The sequence below is a fragment of the Lepidochelys kempii genome, chromosome 12 (assembly GCF_965140265.1).
Source record: "Lepidochelys kempii isolate rLepKem1 chromosome 12, rLepKem1.hap2, whole genome shotgun sequence".
In the NCBI taxonomy this organism is placed as follows: domain Eukaryota; kingdom Metazoa; phylum Chordata; order Testudines; family Cheloniidae; genus Lepidochelys; species Lepidochelys kempii.
The window spans coordinates 40,918,353-40,937,537 of NC_133267.1; the positions used below are offsets into that span (position 1 = coordinate 40,918,353).

The 19,185-nt window shown below is 40.8% G+C and overlaps 1 protein-coding gene across 8 annotated transcripts in view; it reads left to right on the forward strand.

Moving 5' to 3' along the window:
* Positions 1-19,185, forward strand: part of NFAT5 (nuclear factor of activated T cells 5) — a 150,384-nt gene that overhangs the window by 95,691 nt on the left and 35,508 nt on the right. For all 8 annotated transcript variants that reach the window (XM_073308338.1, XM_073308337.1, XM_073308336.1 and 5 more), the window contains 5 exons: positions 1,944-2,116; positions 5,497-5,631; positions 5,841-5,893; positions 9,257-9,389; positions 18,501-18,578. In XM_073308338.1, coding sequence (XP_073164439.1) covers positions 1,944-2,116; positions 5,497-5,631; positions 5,841-5,893; positions 9,257-9,389; positions 18,501-18,578 — 572 coding nt within the window. The remainder of the gene's footprint in view (positions 1-1,943; positions 2,117-5,496; positions 5,632-5,840; positions 5,894-9,256; positions 9,390-18,500; positions 18,579-19,185) is intronic.

Genomic DNA, 19,185 nt, shown 5'->3' on the forward strand with positions numbered 1-19,185 from the left:
TCTTGATAGCATTTAGTATAAATAGTGGCTATTATTGGAGTTTTTTGTTTCCTTTTAGTAGTTAGAGTTTCTGTTTTTCCATTCTAAGAAAAGAGAACCTTTTCTTTGCCCACAAAAAACGTGGAAAAAATGTAAATCACCTGCCTGGTTTCCCCCACAGTCACGAGATGCCTCTCCGGCAATGGGGCAATTCTAGTAACGGACGGGCATTCTCATTGTGTCCGGTGTCTTGGAGAGGCACTTATTTTGCAGAAGTTCATGGAGATGAGATGACATCTCATAAGAACCAGGAGCTCAAGTTAAGGCTTCTCTTCATGAGGGTGCACTCCAACTACCAGCTGACCTCAGAGTTGGTCAGTTCCTCAGACCTGGGAGTTCATCCCCAGAGCTTTGATACTGCAGAGGGGTAGAATTGCAAAAAAAAAAAAAAAAAAAAAAGGTCAGCTGATTCTCCCCTGCAAAGCCATTAAAAAAAAGGGCTCTGAGCCCTCAAACCTAGTTGTTGGCCAGCCAGAGGGGATCCCCGGTACACTCACCCACCTCAGTCATTATCAGTGACTCCCCAGTACAAGCTCTGCCATAGTGCCTAAGGACCCCAGGGACCCGGGCTTGGAAGCAATGGCCCCACCTCCCAGAGATAAAGACAGAGATTGTACCACCTCTAAAAGATCGGCACAGATAAAACCATCTTTGGCACTGACTGCATCAAATCAACCCTTATTGGAGCATTCCTCACATAAACAACAGTCGGTACCGACAAGTCAGCACTGGGACTCCTTGATAGTACTGAGTGTATCAATGATACTGTGGGAGTTCCATTTCTCGGGGGACCTTGTGGTTATGGAAGAACTGGAATCCCCACTACTTGGTACTGGGGTCCAGGTACCGAGCACATCTAGGTATCACTACAGGTAAATCTGGGCCATTTACCCCCAGAACCCTGGTCAGCACCACCCTTTTCCAGCAAGGAGTCAGGCAGTGATCAGGATGATTATCTTTCTCTGGCCTCACAGTGTGGCCCACCATTACACCAACGGGATCTCCCCAATCGCACCCTCGTTCCGACCCTCAAGCCTGGTACAGTCATTTGTGGGCACTACCATGACCACCCATGCCCTCCACCTCCCCAGTGCCTGTATTGGGATCCATGGGGGGATGGAGGGCTGGGAGCCCCAGACAATTTAAATTGCCCCCTGGGGAAGCTGGGCTGCCCCAGTACGGTGCACCAGCTCTTGCCGGTATGTATAGGGTCCTTTTTACTAAGGGCATACATGCATCCACCACTTATTATTTATTTGTATTCTTCTAGCAGCTAGGGGCCATAGTCATGGACCAGGACCCCTTTGTATTAGGCACTGCACATTTGCTCACACCAGATTCCAGTAGCCGTAAGTCAACCATGTGAGTACATGAAGTTTCTTCATGCTTTCAGCCAAGGCATTACTGTCTTGACAAAGAAGCTTAGAGTGGAGGTAGAATTTTGGTAAAGTAGCTCTTCATGTCCCTAGTTTGCATTACTCCTTCAGAACTAGCTTTTCAGTCTCCCAAGAGTGAGGGGTGGGGATCTGCAGAGTCAAATTGAGTGGCTGGCAGAGTTAATATGGAATAAATTGAAGTTCTGTAGGTTTGCAGTCTTCATAGTTTCTCACTACTTTTTTCCTTGCTTCATCATCTCCTGGACAAAGCAGGCAGGGATGAGTTGAGGCTAGGGTGATATAACTCCCTTAGAGATGCCGTTTCAGTGCCCTGTCATGTGTTAAGGCACATGAACTGCTTTGGACTCTTAACTGCATTTAGAAAATTCTGACTCTGTTGCATGGTAAACAAATCGGAATAGATCTATTGAGATGGTAAACCTACTGAACTCCAGGTTCTGGTCAGTTTTATAGCTGTAGTTTTGGAAGTCCTACTGGGTTATTAACTCAAATGTTATGTGTTGCTAGGGTTGATTGTGTAGGAATACTGAAGTTGAGAAATGCAGATGTTGAAGCTCGAATAGGGATTGCTGGTTCCAAGAAAAAAAGCACCCGTGCCAGATTGGTATTTCGTGTTAACCTCACTCGGAAAGATGGCTCAACTTTAACGCTCCAGACACCTTCCTCTCCGATTTTATGCAGTAAGTAGCAAAGTAAAAATTGTAATCGGAGGAAGCTGGGTTTTAATATGATTTAAATCACTGTGACTCACTGTCGCCTCAGGGAAAGTCATCTATAAACGTCTTTGTGCTTCATTTAATCCAGCTGTAATAGTCTGTGTTAAAAAAACAAAACAAAAAAAATCCACCAACACAAAAATCTTGTTAAACCTAGAGTTGAAATTTCCTTGGAACATTGTGGGGTCTTTAAAATCCTTTTTCAGTTATAATTTCCTGATTTGTAATTAAGCCACGTGCTGGTTTTGAAAGTTGAAACATTTTTTACTGCATTGCCTTGAGCTGATCACAAAATGAAATAAGCTTTTCTGCTACAGGCTGTTAACATCATTGTTATATTGTAAATGTAGTTGTCACCGCCCAGCTTTGAGGAGTAGAAGTGGGTAAACAGTTTTGTAGAGTTATAGCAGTTCATCAGGTTGGAAGTTAGTTCAGTTCTGATTAAGACAATGGAAAATTATTATTTTTTACCACTGAATGTTAGAATGCTCTGTTTGGCATTGAAAACACATGTGTGGGCTGAATATTTGTATTTAACTGAACAGTATGGGAGACAAAACCAAAGGTTGCAGCAGAAGGTTAGAGGCTCTTACCCCATATGGAGTCAGTCCCAGAGATGGCAGTACTAGAATGGCGGGATGTCTTTTATTCTCCATTCCTTGTGCAACCTCTCCCTCCCTCCCGGGAGCCACCACCAGAGGTGGTAGCAAGAGGATCAGGGGAGCTTCTTCCCTTCATCCCAGCATGAAAGGAGCTTTGGGACCCTGGAGAGTAAGAGCCTTCATAAGTTTTTGCCTTTTTTCTTTTTGTTTCATTCTCTCTCCACAACTTTTTATTGTGTTTGGAGGTCTGAGATCCTAAGTACTTCAGGTCTCTTAAATGGCAAATAAACTTAATGTTGTATGAAAACAAAATTTTGTCTTAACTATACAAAATATATAGGGAAAAGGGAGAAAGATTTGATTAGTTACATTAATGCCAATATATTAACTATTTAAAGACTACCATTACCTAGTTGTATGCGAATTTAGTTACATACATACAATGTAAAATTACTTTTGTAGACTTACCTGTAGTATTATAAACAAGTGCATCAAAATAATTGGTCAGATATGCCATGGAAAAAACAAACTCAGTATGAAGAACGTTTCCTTGTTTTTGGCATGAAGCCTGTAACCTAATTTCATTTTCCTGTTTTTCTCCCCTTTCCCTTTAACAGAAGCACTGCTACTCTTAGCCTTTAGCCTACCAAGTAGCACTAATGAACATACAGGATTAATAGTGGCATATAACTTATATTGAGTTACTTTTTGCTTATAAACCTGTTCTTCTGGTATGTTAACAATGTGACTTGTTTGCAGTGTACCTTTTACTGCACTTGTATGTTCTTTCATTTCTTAATATAAAGCTTAAAAATGTTGTCCTTCAGTTGTATAGGGCTGGGTAGCTGGAAGCTGCTGGTATATCTGTCATCGCGCCAGCAGTGTCCTTGGCACTATAGAAGGCACGCGCAAGTAGGCACATTCACTGCCCTGGGTGACGCTCCATTTTTTATTTAATGAGGGTACAATCCTATCTGATAAATGGTCTGAGAATATAGAAATAAATCACAGCAAGGACAAAATTTAATATGTACATTAATATATGTTGCCAGTGGCTTCTGATTCACAGAGAACTGAGGGCCTGTGTAATTGTAACTCATTGGTGAGTGTGTTTTTGAGTCCTCCTCTGTGCTGATTCACAGAGGATATGAGTTGTTGCAGCCCTTGGCTACAAAGCTTTAGCAGTTCACACTTTTAGCTCTGGAAGTCATGAGGTTTTAGCTCTGGAGGTCGTAAGGTTTTACTGAAATCTGCTATGGCTTCAGTGTCACAGAACTAGTAAGCTTTGTCACAGAAAACTTGAACATGCTATTTTGGACTTGAACATGCTATTTTGTGCTGTCTCTGAGTTGTGCCTGTAGATTTTTAGATTTGCTTGTGGATCTGCTTGCATAGATCAAAACAATATTGTTTGATTACTCCTTTGTAGTTCAGGCAATGCAAAATCTTTTTGCTGCTTCTAAACTACAAATAGATGATCAGCTTCAGCAATAGTTTTGCTTTATGTCCAAATGAATAACATGCTTATATATTAGTGGATCATTAGATAACTGTTATGACCTTAAAGGGACATTAACAACTTGAAAATAATATTTTTGCATGGAAAAAGTTGTACTCACTTTACTTAAGACTCCTATAGTTGACTAGAATAGCACAATTTTTTTCCAATTTGTTTACTTTGTGCATTTGGAGACACATTTTGTATAATCAGATGAAATACTTCCATATATGGTCAGATAATTACTCGGTTTTTCTCTTGCTAAAGAGATGCTGATAACTAGAGAAGCAGAAAGCGCCTTACAAAAGATATTAATGTTTGTTTGTATTTAAATCAGACCATACTGGAATTTTAAACCGAAAGTGGAATTTTTAAAAACTAGTCAATTAAAAATAAGTTGATATTGTCTCTTTTACTGTAAGACTAATGGTTTGCGCTGGTTGCACTCATGAAACCTGCACTTAATTACTGTAGCTATCTCAGTTTGTGCCATTCCTTGCAATCTTCTTCACCCAGAGGGCAACAAAAATGATTAGGGGGTTGGGGCACATGAGGAGAGGCTGAGGGAACTGGGCTTGTTTAGTCTCCGGAAGAGAAGAGTGAGGGGGGATTTGATAGCAGCCTTCAAAGAGGATGGAGCTAGGCTGTTCTCAGTGGTAGCAGATGACAGAACAAGGAGCAATGGTCTCAAGTTGCAGTGGGGGAGGTCTAGTTTGGATTTTAGGAAAAACTATTTCACTAGGAGGGTGGTGAAACACTGAAATGGGTTACCCAGGGAGGTGGTGGAATCTCCGTCCTTAGAGGTTTTTAAAGCCCAGCTTGACAAAGCCCTGGTTGGGATGATTTAGTTGGGGTTGTTCCTGCTTTGAGCAGGAGATTGGACTAGATGACCTCCTGAGGTCTCTTCCATCCCTAAGCTTCTGTGATTCTATGATTTCCTCTCTGAGAGTTATAGACATACCTCTTCATGAGAAAAGGGATGTGCATAATTTGTTAGTGATTTTGGGGTACATATCACCCAAATGGAGAATTTACAGGTCATAACTGTTTTACCATGTGAAATGAAATATTGGAAACAAATAGTTTCTAAGTTTCATGCTAACTTCTGTTATTTGTTGTGTAAGTACAGGCAGAGGTTTTGGAATGATTTTGATCTTTGCTTGAAATTATGTAAAAGAAAATACCTTTTTGTCAAAGGTATTAGTGTTCCTTTTATTTTAAACTGCTCGTCTTTCCAATTGTAGCTCAACCAGCTGGTGTGCCAGAGATCCTCAAGAAAAGTCTGCACAGCTGTTCAGTGAAGGGGGAAGAGGAAGTCTTTCTGATTGGCAAGAACTTTCTTAAGGGAACAAAAGTGATCTTCCAAGAGAATATTTCTGGTCAGTGTGAAAAATACAGGGGCTTGGGTGGAGGAAAGGAGGACATGTTTGGGTTTAAAATCCTACTACTTGGTTTTGTTCCACTTCTTAAGAGCTAATGAAGCATCAAATACTATAGCAACTCTATTGAAGACACCAAAACAATATTTTAGTTTTGTATAAATGCGCAATAAAAGTTATAATATATATATTTTTTTACTTTCAATCAGATGAAAACTCTTGGAAAGCAGAAGCTGAAATAGACATGGAATTATTTCATCAGGTACTTACTCATACATTGAATACAAATATCTGAAAATGTTCCTGCATCATCACTCAAGACAAAAGCTTGATTCTTAGCTTTATTCTCATTGTCTTGGCCAGTAGAGACCAGGAAGGCTTGCTCTTCACACATACAATGCAAAGAATATAATTAAGGAAATTGTGTCTAGTATGATTTCACATACTATATACTGGAAGCATGATAGTTTTGTGTTGATAATGTTAAGAAAAATATTCTACTCTGAAATTCCATTTTCAATCAGCACTACAAGTAAAGAATAATACTTAGCTAACTTTGAGGGGAAAAAAAAAAATTAAGGAAAAACAATGTGTTTATCACATGCACAATCTATAATTTTACATAACTTATTTTACTTACTACTTGACTTTTTTGTCCATGTAGTCTTCCAACTTTAATATTCCCTTAACATAGCTTTTTGCACTTAATGGAGTAATAATTTTTTAACAAAGAAAGCATCTGTCTGTCAAAATTGAGCATCTGGTTATATCTTGGCCAACTCACAAGTAGTAAGGCAGATAGTCAGTTTTAAGATTGAAAAACAGCCTAACGAAGGTACAGAAACATGTTTAACTTAGCTGCCCCCCTTAGAAAGGGAAAATACTAAGCCCAGAGAGAGAGAGAGCGCAAGAAGGCAAAGCTCCATGATATAGAGAATCTCTTCTTTGGTGGGAGTTCCTTTCCACCCCAACTAGTGTGTGTGTTTAAAAAAAAAAAAAAGCTCTCATTGGGATTGTTGCTTTCCAAGGATATTTCTACGAGGTATTCCATATCCCTTTCCCAAGGATGTTATATTCCTCACTTGGTTCCCTATCCTACTAGTCTTTTTAAAATCTATTTCCATTTCTGTAAAACGGGACTACCTATGGCTCTAGGTGTGTTCAGTTTTACAATAAAGCACACAGCCCTACACACACCCTCAAATAGAATAAATGAAGAAGCTACTATATAAAAACCTAACTAAAGGCTCACTGAGGCGAAAGCTAAGGGGTGATTTGCAGAAGGCCCCACTGTGTGATGTGTAAACCCACTTAGAATGCAAGTGTTGTTTTATTCAGACTTGGCTGTAGGGGATTTCTAAACTGGTTTTAGAAGGAAAGAATATTATTTATTATCCCTAGCAATCTAAAGAAATGTTATGGAATGATGTCTTTGAAATTTTAAACAAACTGATGTCAAAAACAGAGTTTAAGGTATAGTTCTTGTCTGAAAATTGACAATGAAAATAGCATTGTGAACGTGCAAGTTATTTCTCTTATTGACTCCAGATCAGGCTACATTTGCAAGTAAAATTAAGTGGGTTTTCCCCCCCCCTCCGAGTTTGTGGCACTGGCAATTAATCTAGGATCTGAAAGTGGAACTGAATATCTTCCTTTATGGTGTGTTATAAGGAGACTAAAGGTTACAGCCACCAAATTATGCCCTTAGTGACACCAAAGCAACCCCATTGTTGTTAGTGGGTTTGCATAAATGTAAGTTGGTTTTGTAATTGGACACTTAAATACCACAATGATGGCTATGTGGTATAAAACACTAAATAGAAGGGGAACTTAGTAAACAATGCATGAAAATGTGTAATGACTCGAAATCTGCTCTTGCTGGCTGTGCAAGGTGAACAGAAATAACTTGCACAGCTCGTAGAACAGGTTTTCTGTGTTAACACACAAATAATAAGCAGAAAATACAGGGAACCTATATGTGAGTAAAATGGTGCTACTTTGCTATACTCTCTTCTCAGAGTGGAACTTCACAGTTAAGCCAGTGAAGGAGAATCCTTATGTAATAGTTGGTAAAAGGTTATAGTACATATAACATAGTTAAAAGGAAGGATCTAAAATTTTGCCCATGACTTTCACCTGTGGAGTTATTGTGTTATCAGTGCACTGTATTTTCTCTGTGCTCTTTGTGTCTGGCTAAATTTTTCCTTGTTTAGTGACACGTTCCCCAGTAACTGACTTAATCTTTGCACACAGTTAGGTGGCTTGTAGGCTGAATTCATATTGCAAACAGTGCTGACTGGAGCTGGTCATTTTTTTCTGTTGGTAAATTGCCCACAAACACAGTTTTTACCAGTTTCTTATTTCTAATGGTTGGACAGATAGTTTGGGAACAAAAGTTGTTCTGTGGATTGTTCATGATTGCATCTGCTGATGTCTGTTTGCTATTCATAGGTCTGACCTATGTCATATGTTAAATACATAGGTCTACCCTATGTATTTAACAGCAGTACTTTTTTGTTCATGAACTATTTGCAAATAAGTTGAGATGTTTACACATTTCTTTGTTGTCTGTAATTGTTTGAATTTTTTGTGCGAATTAAAAGAGCTTTTCCAAATGGCTGCAAAAGCACATCTGGTGTGAATACTCCAGCGAATATTTATTTGTGACACTTTTGCTTTCTGTGAACATTCTTGCAAATACTCATTCAAATGTCCTTGAATAAAAAGAATTTCAAATACTAGGGAACTGAATTGGGAGGCTTTATTTACAGGGACTTTTTTGCTGCATTCACATAGCCCAATGCGTAATACATTATCTTTAAAGGGTAGGTGATAGAAATGACTGAAACCTTCCATGCAAAAATTACCGTAAAACTCTTGTAATGCTGCAGAATAAAAGGGACTAGAGGAAAGTACAAGTGAATTCTGCAGAACAGAATTAAGCAGCCCTTTGACTCTTCTGCCCCTTGTCTTGTCTTTCGAAGTGGATGTCCTTTTATCTTTTTCATATCTTCTGTGTTTACATAACTTGCCACTACATATGAAATAGTAAATATCTTGAATTCAGGAGATGTACTGGACTCTTGTACTCAGGTTCTCTTTGCCTGAGATGCTGGAACCTGAACCTCTCTGCTCATATTGAGTACAGAGGCCCTATTCAACAAAGTACTTAAACATGTACTTAATTCTCTTTGCTTTCAGTGGTATTTAAGCACATGTTTTAAAGTTAAGCACATACGTAAGTGCTTTGCTGAAGCAGGGCCGGAGTTCAAGGGTATGTGTATGTCTTTCCCACTCTTCTCCCCCCTCCCCCGCCCCGCCCTCCCCATTTACACTATATGTTACAAATAAGCTCTGTATAGGCAGAACATTCCAGTGCCCTTTTCAGCTCAACATGGTTGTCCATTTCTTTTAAAAGAAGCACAGCTTCACCACCTTCCCCCAGTCTACTCCGCACTTCTTACAGGTTTTGTTTTACTAGAATGTATTTGTTAGGGTTTGTGCTAGTCCATTTTTTAATTTGATTTGGCTTTCTTTGTATGGATAATAGTTACCTTTTAAATTGCAATTAAAATAATGAAGAAATCTTTCTAATATGAACTCTCTCTCTCTCTCGGCAATACAGAATCATCTTATTGTGACGGTGCCACCATATCATGACCAGAAAATAACCTCTTCTGTTTCTGTGGGGATATATGTGGTGACCAATGCTGGAAGATCACATGATGTGCAGTCATTTACATACACTCCAGATACATGTACGTAAAGTGAAGAAATGAGGGATGGGAATGGACAAAATTGCCTGCAAGGTCTTTTCTGATTTTAATTTCTGAATATTGAAGCAGAGAGAAAGGGGCTAACAAGGGTAGCAGCTGTGTGAAGTTGGGTAATAGGCTTTTCAACAAACATACGTGCTCAACAATAAAATACCATTACAATGACATTTCTTCTTTGATAAAGTGGTACCTATGTGTGCTTAAACAACCTTCTGAAATTTCAAGGTATTCTAGGAAGAATGTTTTGAGTCACCAGCATGACAGTTCCTCTACTGGCCAAAGCACTTTGAAAGGCTCCTGGTTCCTTCCCTCAGCTGAGGACTCTTCTGTGCCCCAGACCCTAATATAGGGAGGGACAGTAACACTCATGGTTGCAATAAAGACAGGGATGTGTACTTTCGAGTACTGGAAGAGCCACCCTTAGAGATGTCATGAAAGCAAATAGTTAGCTCAGCTGTCTACACCCTGGATCCTGAGTCCTAAAATTCATCTCTGAACAGGAGGCTAAACACAGAATGAAGTCAAATCGCAATTGTATTAGTTGTGGTGAAAAGGCTTGCAAAGGATGAGGAGACACTACACATGGTGGACAGGTGACCGTAGAGGGAAAGGGGCTTGAGGAAGAATTAGGGAGCAAATGTTTCCTCACTGCTCTAAAATAAAATATAAGGCTTTTGTTTTCTCGTAGACTGTGTAATATTTCACCAACTATCAAAATGTTTTTCTTCAGTCCCAGTAAACTTTGATATTGCAGGTTATCAACATTTCTCTGGTTACTTGTTATATCAACGTCGGAAATGTTAATATTCTGGGAGCGCCTCTTGTTAGCAAAATCCGCTCTGTCAAGAAATGAGGTCTGAAGGGTTAACTTCCATCCTTGTTACGGTATGTAGCGAGGGAATCCCAGCCAGATACAGGCTGCTGCTTTCACATAGTAGTATCAATTTCAGGTTTATATAAGTTCAAACAAGGAAGAACCCAAGCTGTAGGGCAAGTGAAGGTACAGGTGTTTGCAGTGGAAGATATAGCAAAATAAATAGCACCAAGCATTCTGTGTAGAAAGATCCAAGGGTGCAAATCATACAAATATATTCTGTTTTTTGATGCCACAATCTCTAATACAGTAACCAGCTTGCTTGTTCAATTTAGAAATGAAAATGAAACTTTACAAGTACACTGCTAATTCTTTTTTTATTTTTAACTTGAAAACTATATTGACTATCTTAGGCTGGGAATAAGATGTAAATTTGTTTTATGTGACTGATGCCCCATAATTCACTAATATGACCGATACATTGTGAGACTCTTACACTGCAGAGATAAGATACGCAACTTAATAGTACTCATAGGGGATGTGATTTTATTTACTTCTGTTTATGCGGGGAGGTCAAGCTGTCAGGCAAGGGGATCTCCTATGTAATGGCAAAAAGGGCAATGAAAAGTTCTGCATAGCTGCAGTTGAATACATAGAGCAGAAGCACAGTCAGCATAAAACAAAGGATGAACGGAAGAGTTGTGCAGGCTCTGTTAGCACCACTGTACGAGCCTGTGACTGTAAGGAAGTACCTCTAGAGAGGTATAGTAACAATTTATCTTAGGCCTCGTCTACACTAGGAGGGAGGGGGAGATCAATCTAAGATACACAACTTCAGCTACGAGAATAGCGTAGCTGAAGTTGACGTATCTTAGATCGACTTAGAATCACCTACTTCGCGTCCTTGCGGCGCGGGATCACTGCTCCCCCGTTGACTCCGCTTCCGCCTCTCGCCGTGGTGGAGTTCCGGAGTCAACAGCAGAGCGATTGGGGATCGATTTATCGTGTCTACACTAGATGCGATACATCGATCCCCGAAAGATCTATCACTACCCGCCAGTCCGGCTGGTAGTATAAACTTGGCCTCATTCCCAGACTTACACATATTGGATCTCTTTTTCAGTGAGGCTTCAACTGCACTTCCCACATGTTGCATGTACTCAGTGCAGTAATAACTGCATGCTGGTGGTAGAATTTTAATGTGCAAATTCCATTTGGACAAATTTTGCAATGGACAGAAAATTGCTACCATAACAGGTTCACACAGGTGTGTGCACAGAAAATTGTGCCTGCATAAGGAGTGAATATGGGGCTCATTTGTCTGTTGGTATTCCCAGGCTTGTAACATAGTCTTTAGACACAAAATTCCTCTGAAATGCTAGTTAATGATTATTTTAAATAGTAAACCTACAGCTCTTCATTTTAGTGCTATATATATTTGATCAGCTGTGAGAGTCTCATCTTCTGTTTTCTGTCTATCAGGGTGGGGGCAAGGAAAGATGTAATAGATTCAATAACAGGTCAACACTATGGATGTACTCTTACCTTGATACATAAGGACTTTTGTGTGTCATTCTCCATGCTCCAAAATGAGAATATAATAAGAACCTGATGTCTTGTTGTCCTATATCTCTCATTGCTATTTCTGCAGAGCAAAGGAATTCAAGGAGAACTCTCATGAATATGGTCTACCTGAAACATTAAGATTAGAGAAATGTTGAAAGCGGCAGCTAGATATTGGAGTTATACATTAATTGCAAATGCCTGAGAGATTATATACTGTAAACCTGTTAAAAAGACATAAAAGCTTTGCGATGGTGAAAACCTTCAGTGCAGCTATTTGTAGTCCGTAGGCTGAGATACTCTAAATAAAACTCAGGGGAGTTTGACACTTGACTCCCTTAGGCTCCTTTTGAAAATCCCAATGCATGGTCTACCTGTGGTTACTTGTATACAACATGGCTGTCAGTAGAATGGACAGATAGCTTTACATCATCTGCTTGTGAGAGAAGAGAGCTAGAAGTTTATTCCCTATATTGAATGTCTAAAGTAATTTTGGTAAAATATTAATGGTCACACAAAGTTTATAATGAGCTTGTGGGGTACAGCCTAGCGTTCAGGTCTTTGGCCCAGTGACCCAAAGGGAGTCTTCTGTTTAGAGATGGTGCATTCATAGAATATCTGTATTCAGCTCCACAAAAACTGTATTTCATATGTGTGTTGTAAAATGTGTTTTCCAATATCATACTGGTATTCATGGTACACCATCTGTTTTTATTATGGGGGAGAGGGTTCCAGGAGCATTTGCATGACTCAAAGACTTTTTTCCCTTATTTTTCACTTACTTACTTTGGTATCTGTATTAGAAGATGTAATCTTGTCAGGAGATGTAAGTGAACATTTTTCTCCTGAATTTATCCTGATTGTTTTCTGGCCTCCAGTGATAGAAGTGAATTACTGAATGATTGTTAAACTGATGTATTTTATGAGGACCTATTTGACCTGGAAATATGTAACTAATGTGTGTTGTGTATTTTGTATGGGTTCTTTTTTGAGTGCCTGTACACATAGAATCATAGGACTGGCTACTGCACTCATGGAAGGACTGAGTATTGTCTAGACCCTCCCTGACAGGTGTTTTATCTAACCTCTGCTTTTAAAAATCTCAACTGATAGAGATTCCATAATCTACATAGGTAATTTATTACAGAGCTTAACCACCCTGACAGTTAGGACATTTTTCCTAATGTTCAACCTACACTGCCTTTGCTGCAATTTACGCCCATATACCCTTGTTTAGTGCACTGAAGTTCGTATTCTTTTGGCCAGCAGTATTTCCTGGGGGCCGCATCTGCACCCTGTGTGTCCTCTTACCTCCAACTGAGGGCATAAAGGGCACAGTGACTCCAGCTGCCGCAGTTTCTTCTCCCGTGCCAGGAAGCCGTGTGATGTCTGAGCTTCTTCACTCACTGTGCAGTTTACCCATTGTTTGTACATGGCTGTAAAAAGATAGGTACATAGCAGTTAGTTGCTAATTAGTGTTGAGACATGTCTATGCCATGAGCACTACAGTGATGTGGCAAAAGGGAGGTTTCACTAGTGTGTGCCATGGAGTCTAGGTATTCCGGTCAGTATGCATCTAAGAGGGAGTTTCATTACCCTAGACTAGTGGCTCTCAACCTTTCCAGATTACTGTGCCAACAGTGCCCCTCTGCCATGTACATTGGCCAAACCGGACAGTCTCTGTGCAAAAGAATAAATGGACACAAATCAGACGTCAAGAATTAGAACGTTCAAAAACCAGTCAGAGAACACTTCAGCCTCCCTGGACACTCAATTACAGACCTAAAAGTGGCAATTTTTCAACAAAAAAACTTCAAAAACAGACTCCAACGAGAAACTGCAGAACTGGAATTAATTTGCAAACTGGACACCATCAAATTAGGCTTGAATAAAGACTGGGAGTGGATGGGTCATTACACAAACTAAAAACTATTTCCCCATGCTAATTTTCCCCCCTACTGTTACTCTCACCTTCTTGTCAACTGTTTGAAATGGGCCATCCTGATTATCACTACAAAAGTTTTTTTTTTCTCCTGCTGATAATAGCCCACCTTAATTGATTTGTCTTGTTAGAGTTGGTATGGCAACCCCCATCTTTTCATGTTCTGTGTGTGTGTGTGTCTTCCTACTGTATTTTCCACTGCATGCATCTGATGAAGTGGGTTTTAGCCCACAAAAGCTTATGCTCAAATAAATTCGTTAGTCTCTAAAGTGCCAAAAGTACTCCTTATTCTTCTAGGAAAGATAGTACTCCGTGGTAGCTCTCCTTTTCTCCCCAGCCATCTGCTCCTTGTGCATACCACTATCCTTGGTTCTATTGGACTCCATGAGGGATACATCACTGTAGAACACCATTGTCTGCATCTATCCCAATCCAGGGCTAGACCCCCTTTACCATCATCTCTTGGGGTGGCAGGGGTTACACCCAGCCTGTTCTGCTCCTCTGCCAGCTGAACAGTCTGCTCAAGGCTCTGATGAGGAGTTACAAGTAGAGGACTACCCTATCCTGGCTCCCCTCTCATCCTCATCATCATCCGTCTGTGGTATCTTCATCATCTACCTCAACCCCAGATGACTTTCAAGACATTCCAGGACTTGCAGCGCAGAATGCCTGACACATTGGAAATTCCAGCTGAGGTGGTCCAGGAAAAATCATGCACAATCCTGACATCTTGCGATGCCCATCAACAAGGGACTTCTATAGCCAGCCAAATTGCTCTGGCAGATACCTGCTTATTTGACACCAACATCAAAAAGAACAGATTGTTGCTCAAGTGCCTTCCCAGGGCTTTGAGCAATTTTATAGACATTTCACACCAGTGTTATTGGTTATTACAGCAGTGAATGAGAGGTTGAGGCAAAATCAAGAGAAAGCAACACCAAGAGACAAGGAACCCAAGAAATTAGATATATTTGCCTGGAAAATGTATCCTATGTACAGTCCCCAGATGAGAATCACCAATTACCATGCCCTGTTGATGAAGTATGGTTATTTGAATTGGGATTCCATACTCAAATTTGCAGACAAGCTTCCCCAAGATAAGAGTAGTTTAAGTCCTTGATAGCCAAAGGTCAACTTTTGGTGTGTATATTCCTCCAGGCAGCTCTTGGTACTGTGGATATGGCTTTTAGATCCATGACTACCTCAGTTGCTATTAGGAGATGTACTCCAGTCATCAGTGACCCATAAAGAGTTAAAACTGAGGCTCTTCCATTTGAGGGATGTGAACCTTTCAGTATGAAAATAGACAAAACTTCTCACTGTCTGAAGGACTTTCTGGCCATGCTGAGTTCTTTAGGAGTCCATACTGCTGCATCAAAGTGGAAGCTCTATGAGCCTCAACAACAGTAAAGGAAATCATTCTATATCCAATTTAGGCAACCTGAATCACTTGGAAAGCATGAAAAATTCCACATGAGGAAGTCATCTGCATGCAGTACATTGTCTGTGCTACAGCATTCATCATCATTAAAGCAGTAGATTTGACTTTTGGTCAGGAGTAACGTACAAATTCTGTTGGCTTTTCCTGTTTGTTCCCTTCATTTTAGGAATCATATATTTCATTTTCTTGTGGTCTGGAGCAATGTACCCTCTAATATTTTACATCCATGTACAGAATTAATTTTGTTATCTGAACCAATATGGAGGTGGTGCGTGGCTGGGGTGGGGACCACGGGTTCAGAGTGTGGGAGGGGATTCAGGGCTGGGGCAGAGGTTTGGAGTATGGGGGGTGAGGGCTGGGGATGAAGGGTTTGGGTTCTGGGAGGGGGCTCAGGGCCAGAGAGTTGAGATGTAGGAGGTGAGGGCTCTGGGGTGGGGCCAGGGATTGCGGGTTTGGGGTGCAGGCTGCCCCAGGGCTGTGGCAGAGAGAGAAGACTCCCCCCAGCCCTCTCTCACCACAGCAGCCCAGTGTCGGGGGAGATGCGCCTCTCTCTGGCCTTGGCAGCACTGGGGCTGGGGGAGAGGCGCCTCTCCTTGTCTGCGCAGCCCTTGATAGCCTGCTGCGCGGCCATGCAGCTTAGAGGGAATTTAGCTCTGGAGCATCATCGCTATGGACGATTGGATCCTGGAAATCCTATAGGGAGGCTATTCCATTCAGTTACAGATCCTCCCTAACCTCACACACACACACCTTCCCCATTCTTTTCAGGGACCCCCTCATGCGAACATGTCACATTGCGAGGTACAATCATTTCTCAATCTTAGAGAAGTTGAAGAATTTCCTCTAAAACACAGGGGGAAGGGATTTTGCTTTCATGACTTTGATTCCCCAAAAGAAATGGGCTGGTGCCCTATTCTAGATCTGAGACAACTGAACCCCTTCATTTGCAAGCTTAAGTTCAGGATGGTAGTTCTGGCTTTATTTATTCCAACCCTAGATCTACGCAACTTTGTATGCAGCTCTCAACCTTCAGGTTGCTTATTTACCAATAGCACTTCCTACATGTATGATGAATGAAGTCCCACTACCAATACAGGCTGCTACTATTCAGCCTATTGACAGCATGGAGAGTATTCATGAAATATCTAGCTTACGTCAAGAAACAAGGAGTTCAGATTCATCCCTGTTTACATGACTGGCTCATTTGCAGAAAGTCGTATCAACAGGTAACTGACTTTGCAACTCCTTGCCTTCCTGAGACTAAGTAATCAGAGAAGTCAGTACGAACTCCTACTCAAAAGATAAGTTATAGGTGTGGTTTTGGACTCCAGCAATGGCCCATTTGTTCCAACAAGGATTCCAAGCTATGGTAGATCTATCCGCCCACCTACAAATTAATCGCAAAACCAGTGTAAGAATTTTTCTGACTTTTGGGACACAAAACCTCCTACGTGTACATAGGTGAGCCTGCCAGACTTCACCACCTTTGCATACAAGGGTGGTTGAAGTCTGAATATCCGACAAGCAGTTTTGGATATGTCAGTGCACGTTCCCCCAGAAATCCTCTTGTCATTAAGCTGGTGGAAAGACTCTCAAAGTTTGCAAGTGTCCTCTCCACAATTACCATCAAAGACATTGGTGATAGATGCCTTCACATTGGGATGGGAAGTCCACTTACGACAATCTTCAGACATGGGGCATATGGACTCCTCAGGAAGCGTGGCTTCACATAAATATCTTGTAGCTAAGCGCCATTCATCAGGCACACACGATTTTCCTCTGAGTTCTAAAAGGCTGAATAAGTCAATTCCTAACAGACAACACTTCAGTAATGTTTTATATAAGCAAACAAAGGGGAGCAGATGCTTTGTCATGAATCTGTACATCTGTGGAACTTCTGTATGAGTCTGACAGAAATACTTATCAGGATTACAGAATATGCTGGCAGATCTCAGCAGACTATTTGCAAGTGACCATGAATGGTCAGTGAAGGACACTAAAATCCAAGACATTCATCAAGTGGAGTCATCCAGTCGTAGACCTCTTTGCCACCAAAGAAAACAAAGTGTCAAAAGCTCTGCTCCAGAGGAGGACCAAGTCTGGCATACCTGTCTGATGCATTTCTGATCCCCTGCTCTCCGGAACGGATGTATGCTTACCCTCCAATTCTGTTGATCCCAAGAGTTTTCGTGAAGCTCAGGCAGGATTGAGCCAGAATAGTCACGGTAGTTCAGGCATCACTGAGGCAATTCTGGTCCTCAGACCAGAAGAATATCTCCATCCAACTTCCAGTGCAGTTGCCTCCCCAGCCAGATGTGGTATCTCAGAGATGGACAGATCCTAGTATGACAGGTTTCAGAGTAACAGCCGTGTTAGTCTGTATTCGCAAAAAGAAAAGGAGTACTTGTGGCACCTTAGAGACTAACCAATTTATTTGAGCATGAGCTTTTGTGAGCTACAGCTCACTTCATTGGATGCATCTCAACTTTCTGCTCATCAGTTCATGTGTATTTCACATTTTTCACACCATACAGTTGCTACATTTTTTTTAAAAGTCTTATGAGGGTATGTCACAGGGTGACTTTGACACTTTAAGTGAGAGCAGGGCCAGTGCACCTGTGACTGGTCCATTCACCCCAGCTGACCTTTAAAAGAGGGCACCTGGTCTTAGAGAGAGAGAGAGACATGGTGAGGGGGAGTGTGAGGCACAATCAGAATAGGGTAGAGAAAAATTAGAGAGACATGTAGGGAAGCTGTGTGTGTTTGATGCATATGTTTATCCAGCATAACTACACAGTGGAAGCGTCAAGATCTGAGGCTCATTTTGGTAGGGCTTTCTTGAAATAATTTTTTTAGGTAGATTCTTCGCACCCACCTCCTTTGTCATCTAGGTTATTGATTGAGTCTCCAATAGTGGAATATATATGGACAAGCACTCAAAGAAGAAACAATTATTTACCGAACAGTAACTTTGGCTCTTTGAGATGTGTTGTCCTTATCTATTCCACAACCTGCCCTCTTTCCGTGCTACCAAGGAGACAGAAGAGATATGGGTTCTATATTGGTGAAGGAATGGAGAGGTGATTGGGGTAGCCTGCCCTTTATGCCCTCAGTTAGAGGCAGTAAGACACGCAAAGTGCCAGTATGGCCTGCAATGGACATCAGTGGCCAAAAGAATCTGAACTCAAGTGCATTGGGAACATGCACACCAAAAGTGGAATATATATGGATAAAACCTCTTGAAGAACCACAGTTACTGTAAAGTAAGTTGCCATTTCTTGTGACAATGCTTTCAACATACCTGACATTCAGCAATGTCTTTTGTCTCAACAGCTGGTACTCTGAATATTAATGTGAAGAAAGAAATCTCCAGCCCAGCACAGCCTTGCTCTTTTGAAGAGGCTATAAAAGGTACTAAATTGATTCTTATCAATGTTGTTAATGAGTGAGCTATAACTTCCTCCATCATTCCTGTCCAGATTGTACACTGAAGGAGATAGGGGTCCCATAGAAATAGTTTGTGATTATATCATTAGACTGTATGCATATAACTTTTTTTCTTTTCTGACTTTGAAGACTTCACCCTGCAACTACAGTGTTTTTATATATATATAAATAAACACGGATTAATGTAGAGCAAAAACCATTCAGAAGTTTTAAAAAAATCCATCTGGACTCTTCCTTTAGATGGCCCTATGTTCCACTCTTTCTTTAATATGCTTCCAAGGGATGAGGATGAGAGAAAACGACGTTTCTGTCACTTACACAATTAACATGGGAATTATTACAGGGAATTTAGAAAATATAAGAGAATTAATTTATGCAAGATAAAATTTAGAAGACTAAGGCCTAGTCTACACTACAGGGTGTGGCTGAATTTAGCTGTGTTAGGTGTATTTTAAAATGAATGCGTCCATACAACCAACCCCATTCCGTCGATTTAAAGGGCTCTTAAAATCAACTTCTGTACTTCTCCCCGGGAAGGGGAGAAGCACGAAAATCGACCTTGCTGGGTCGA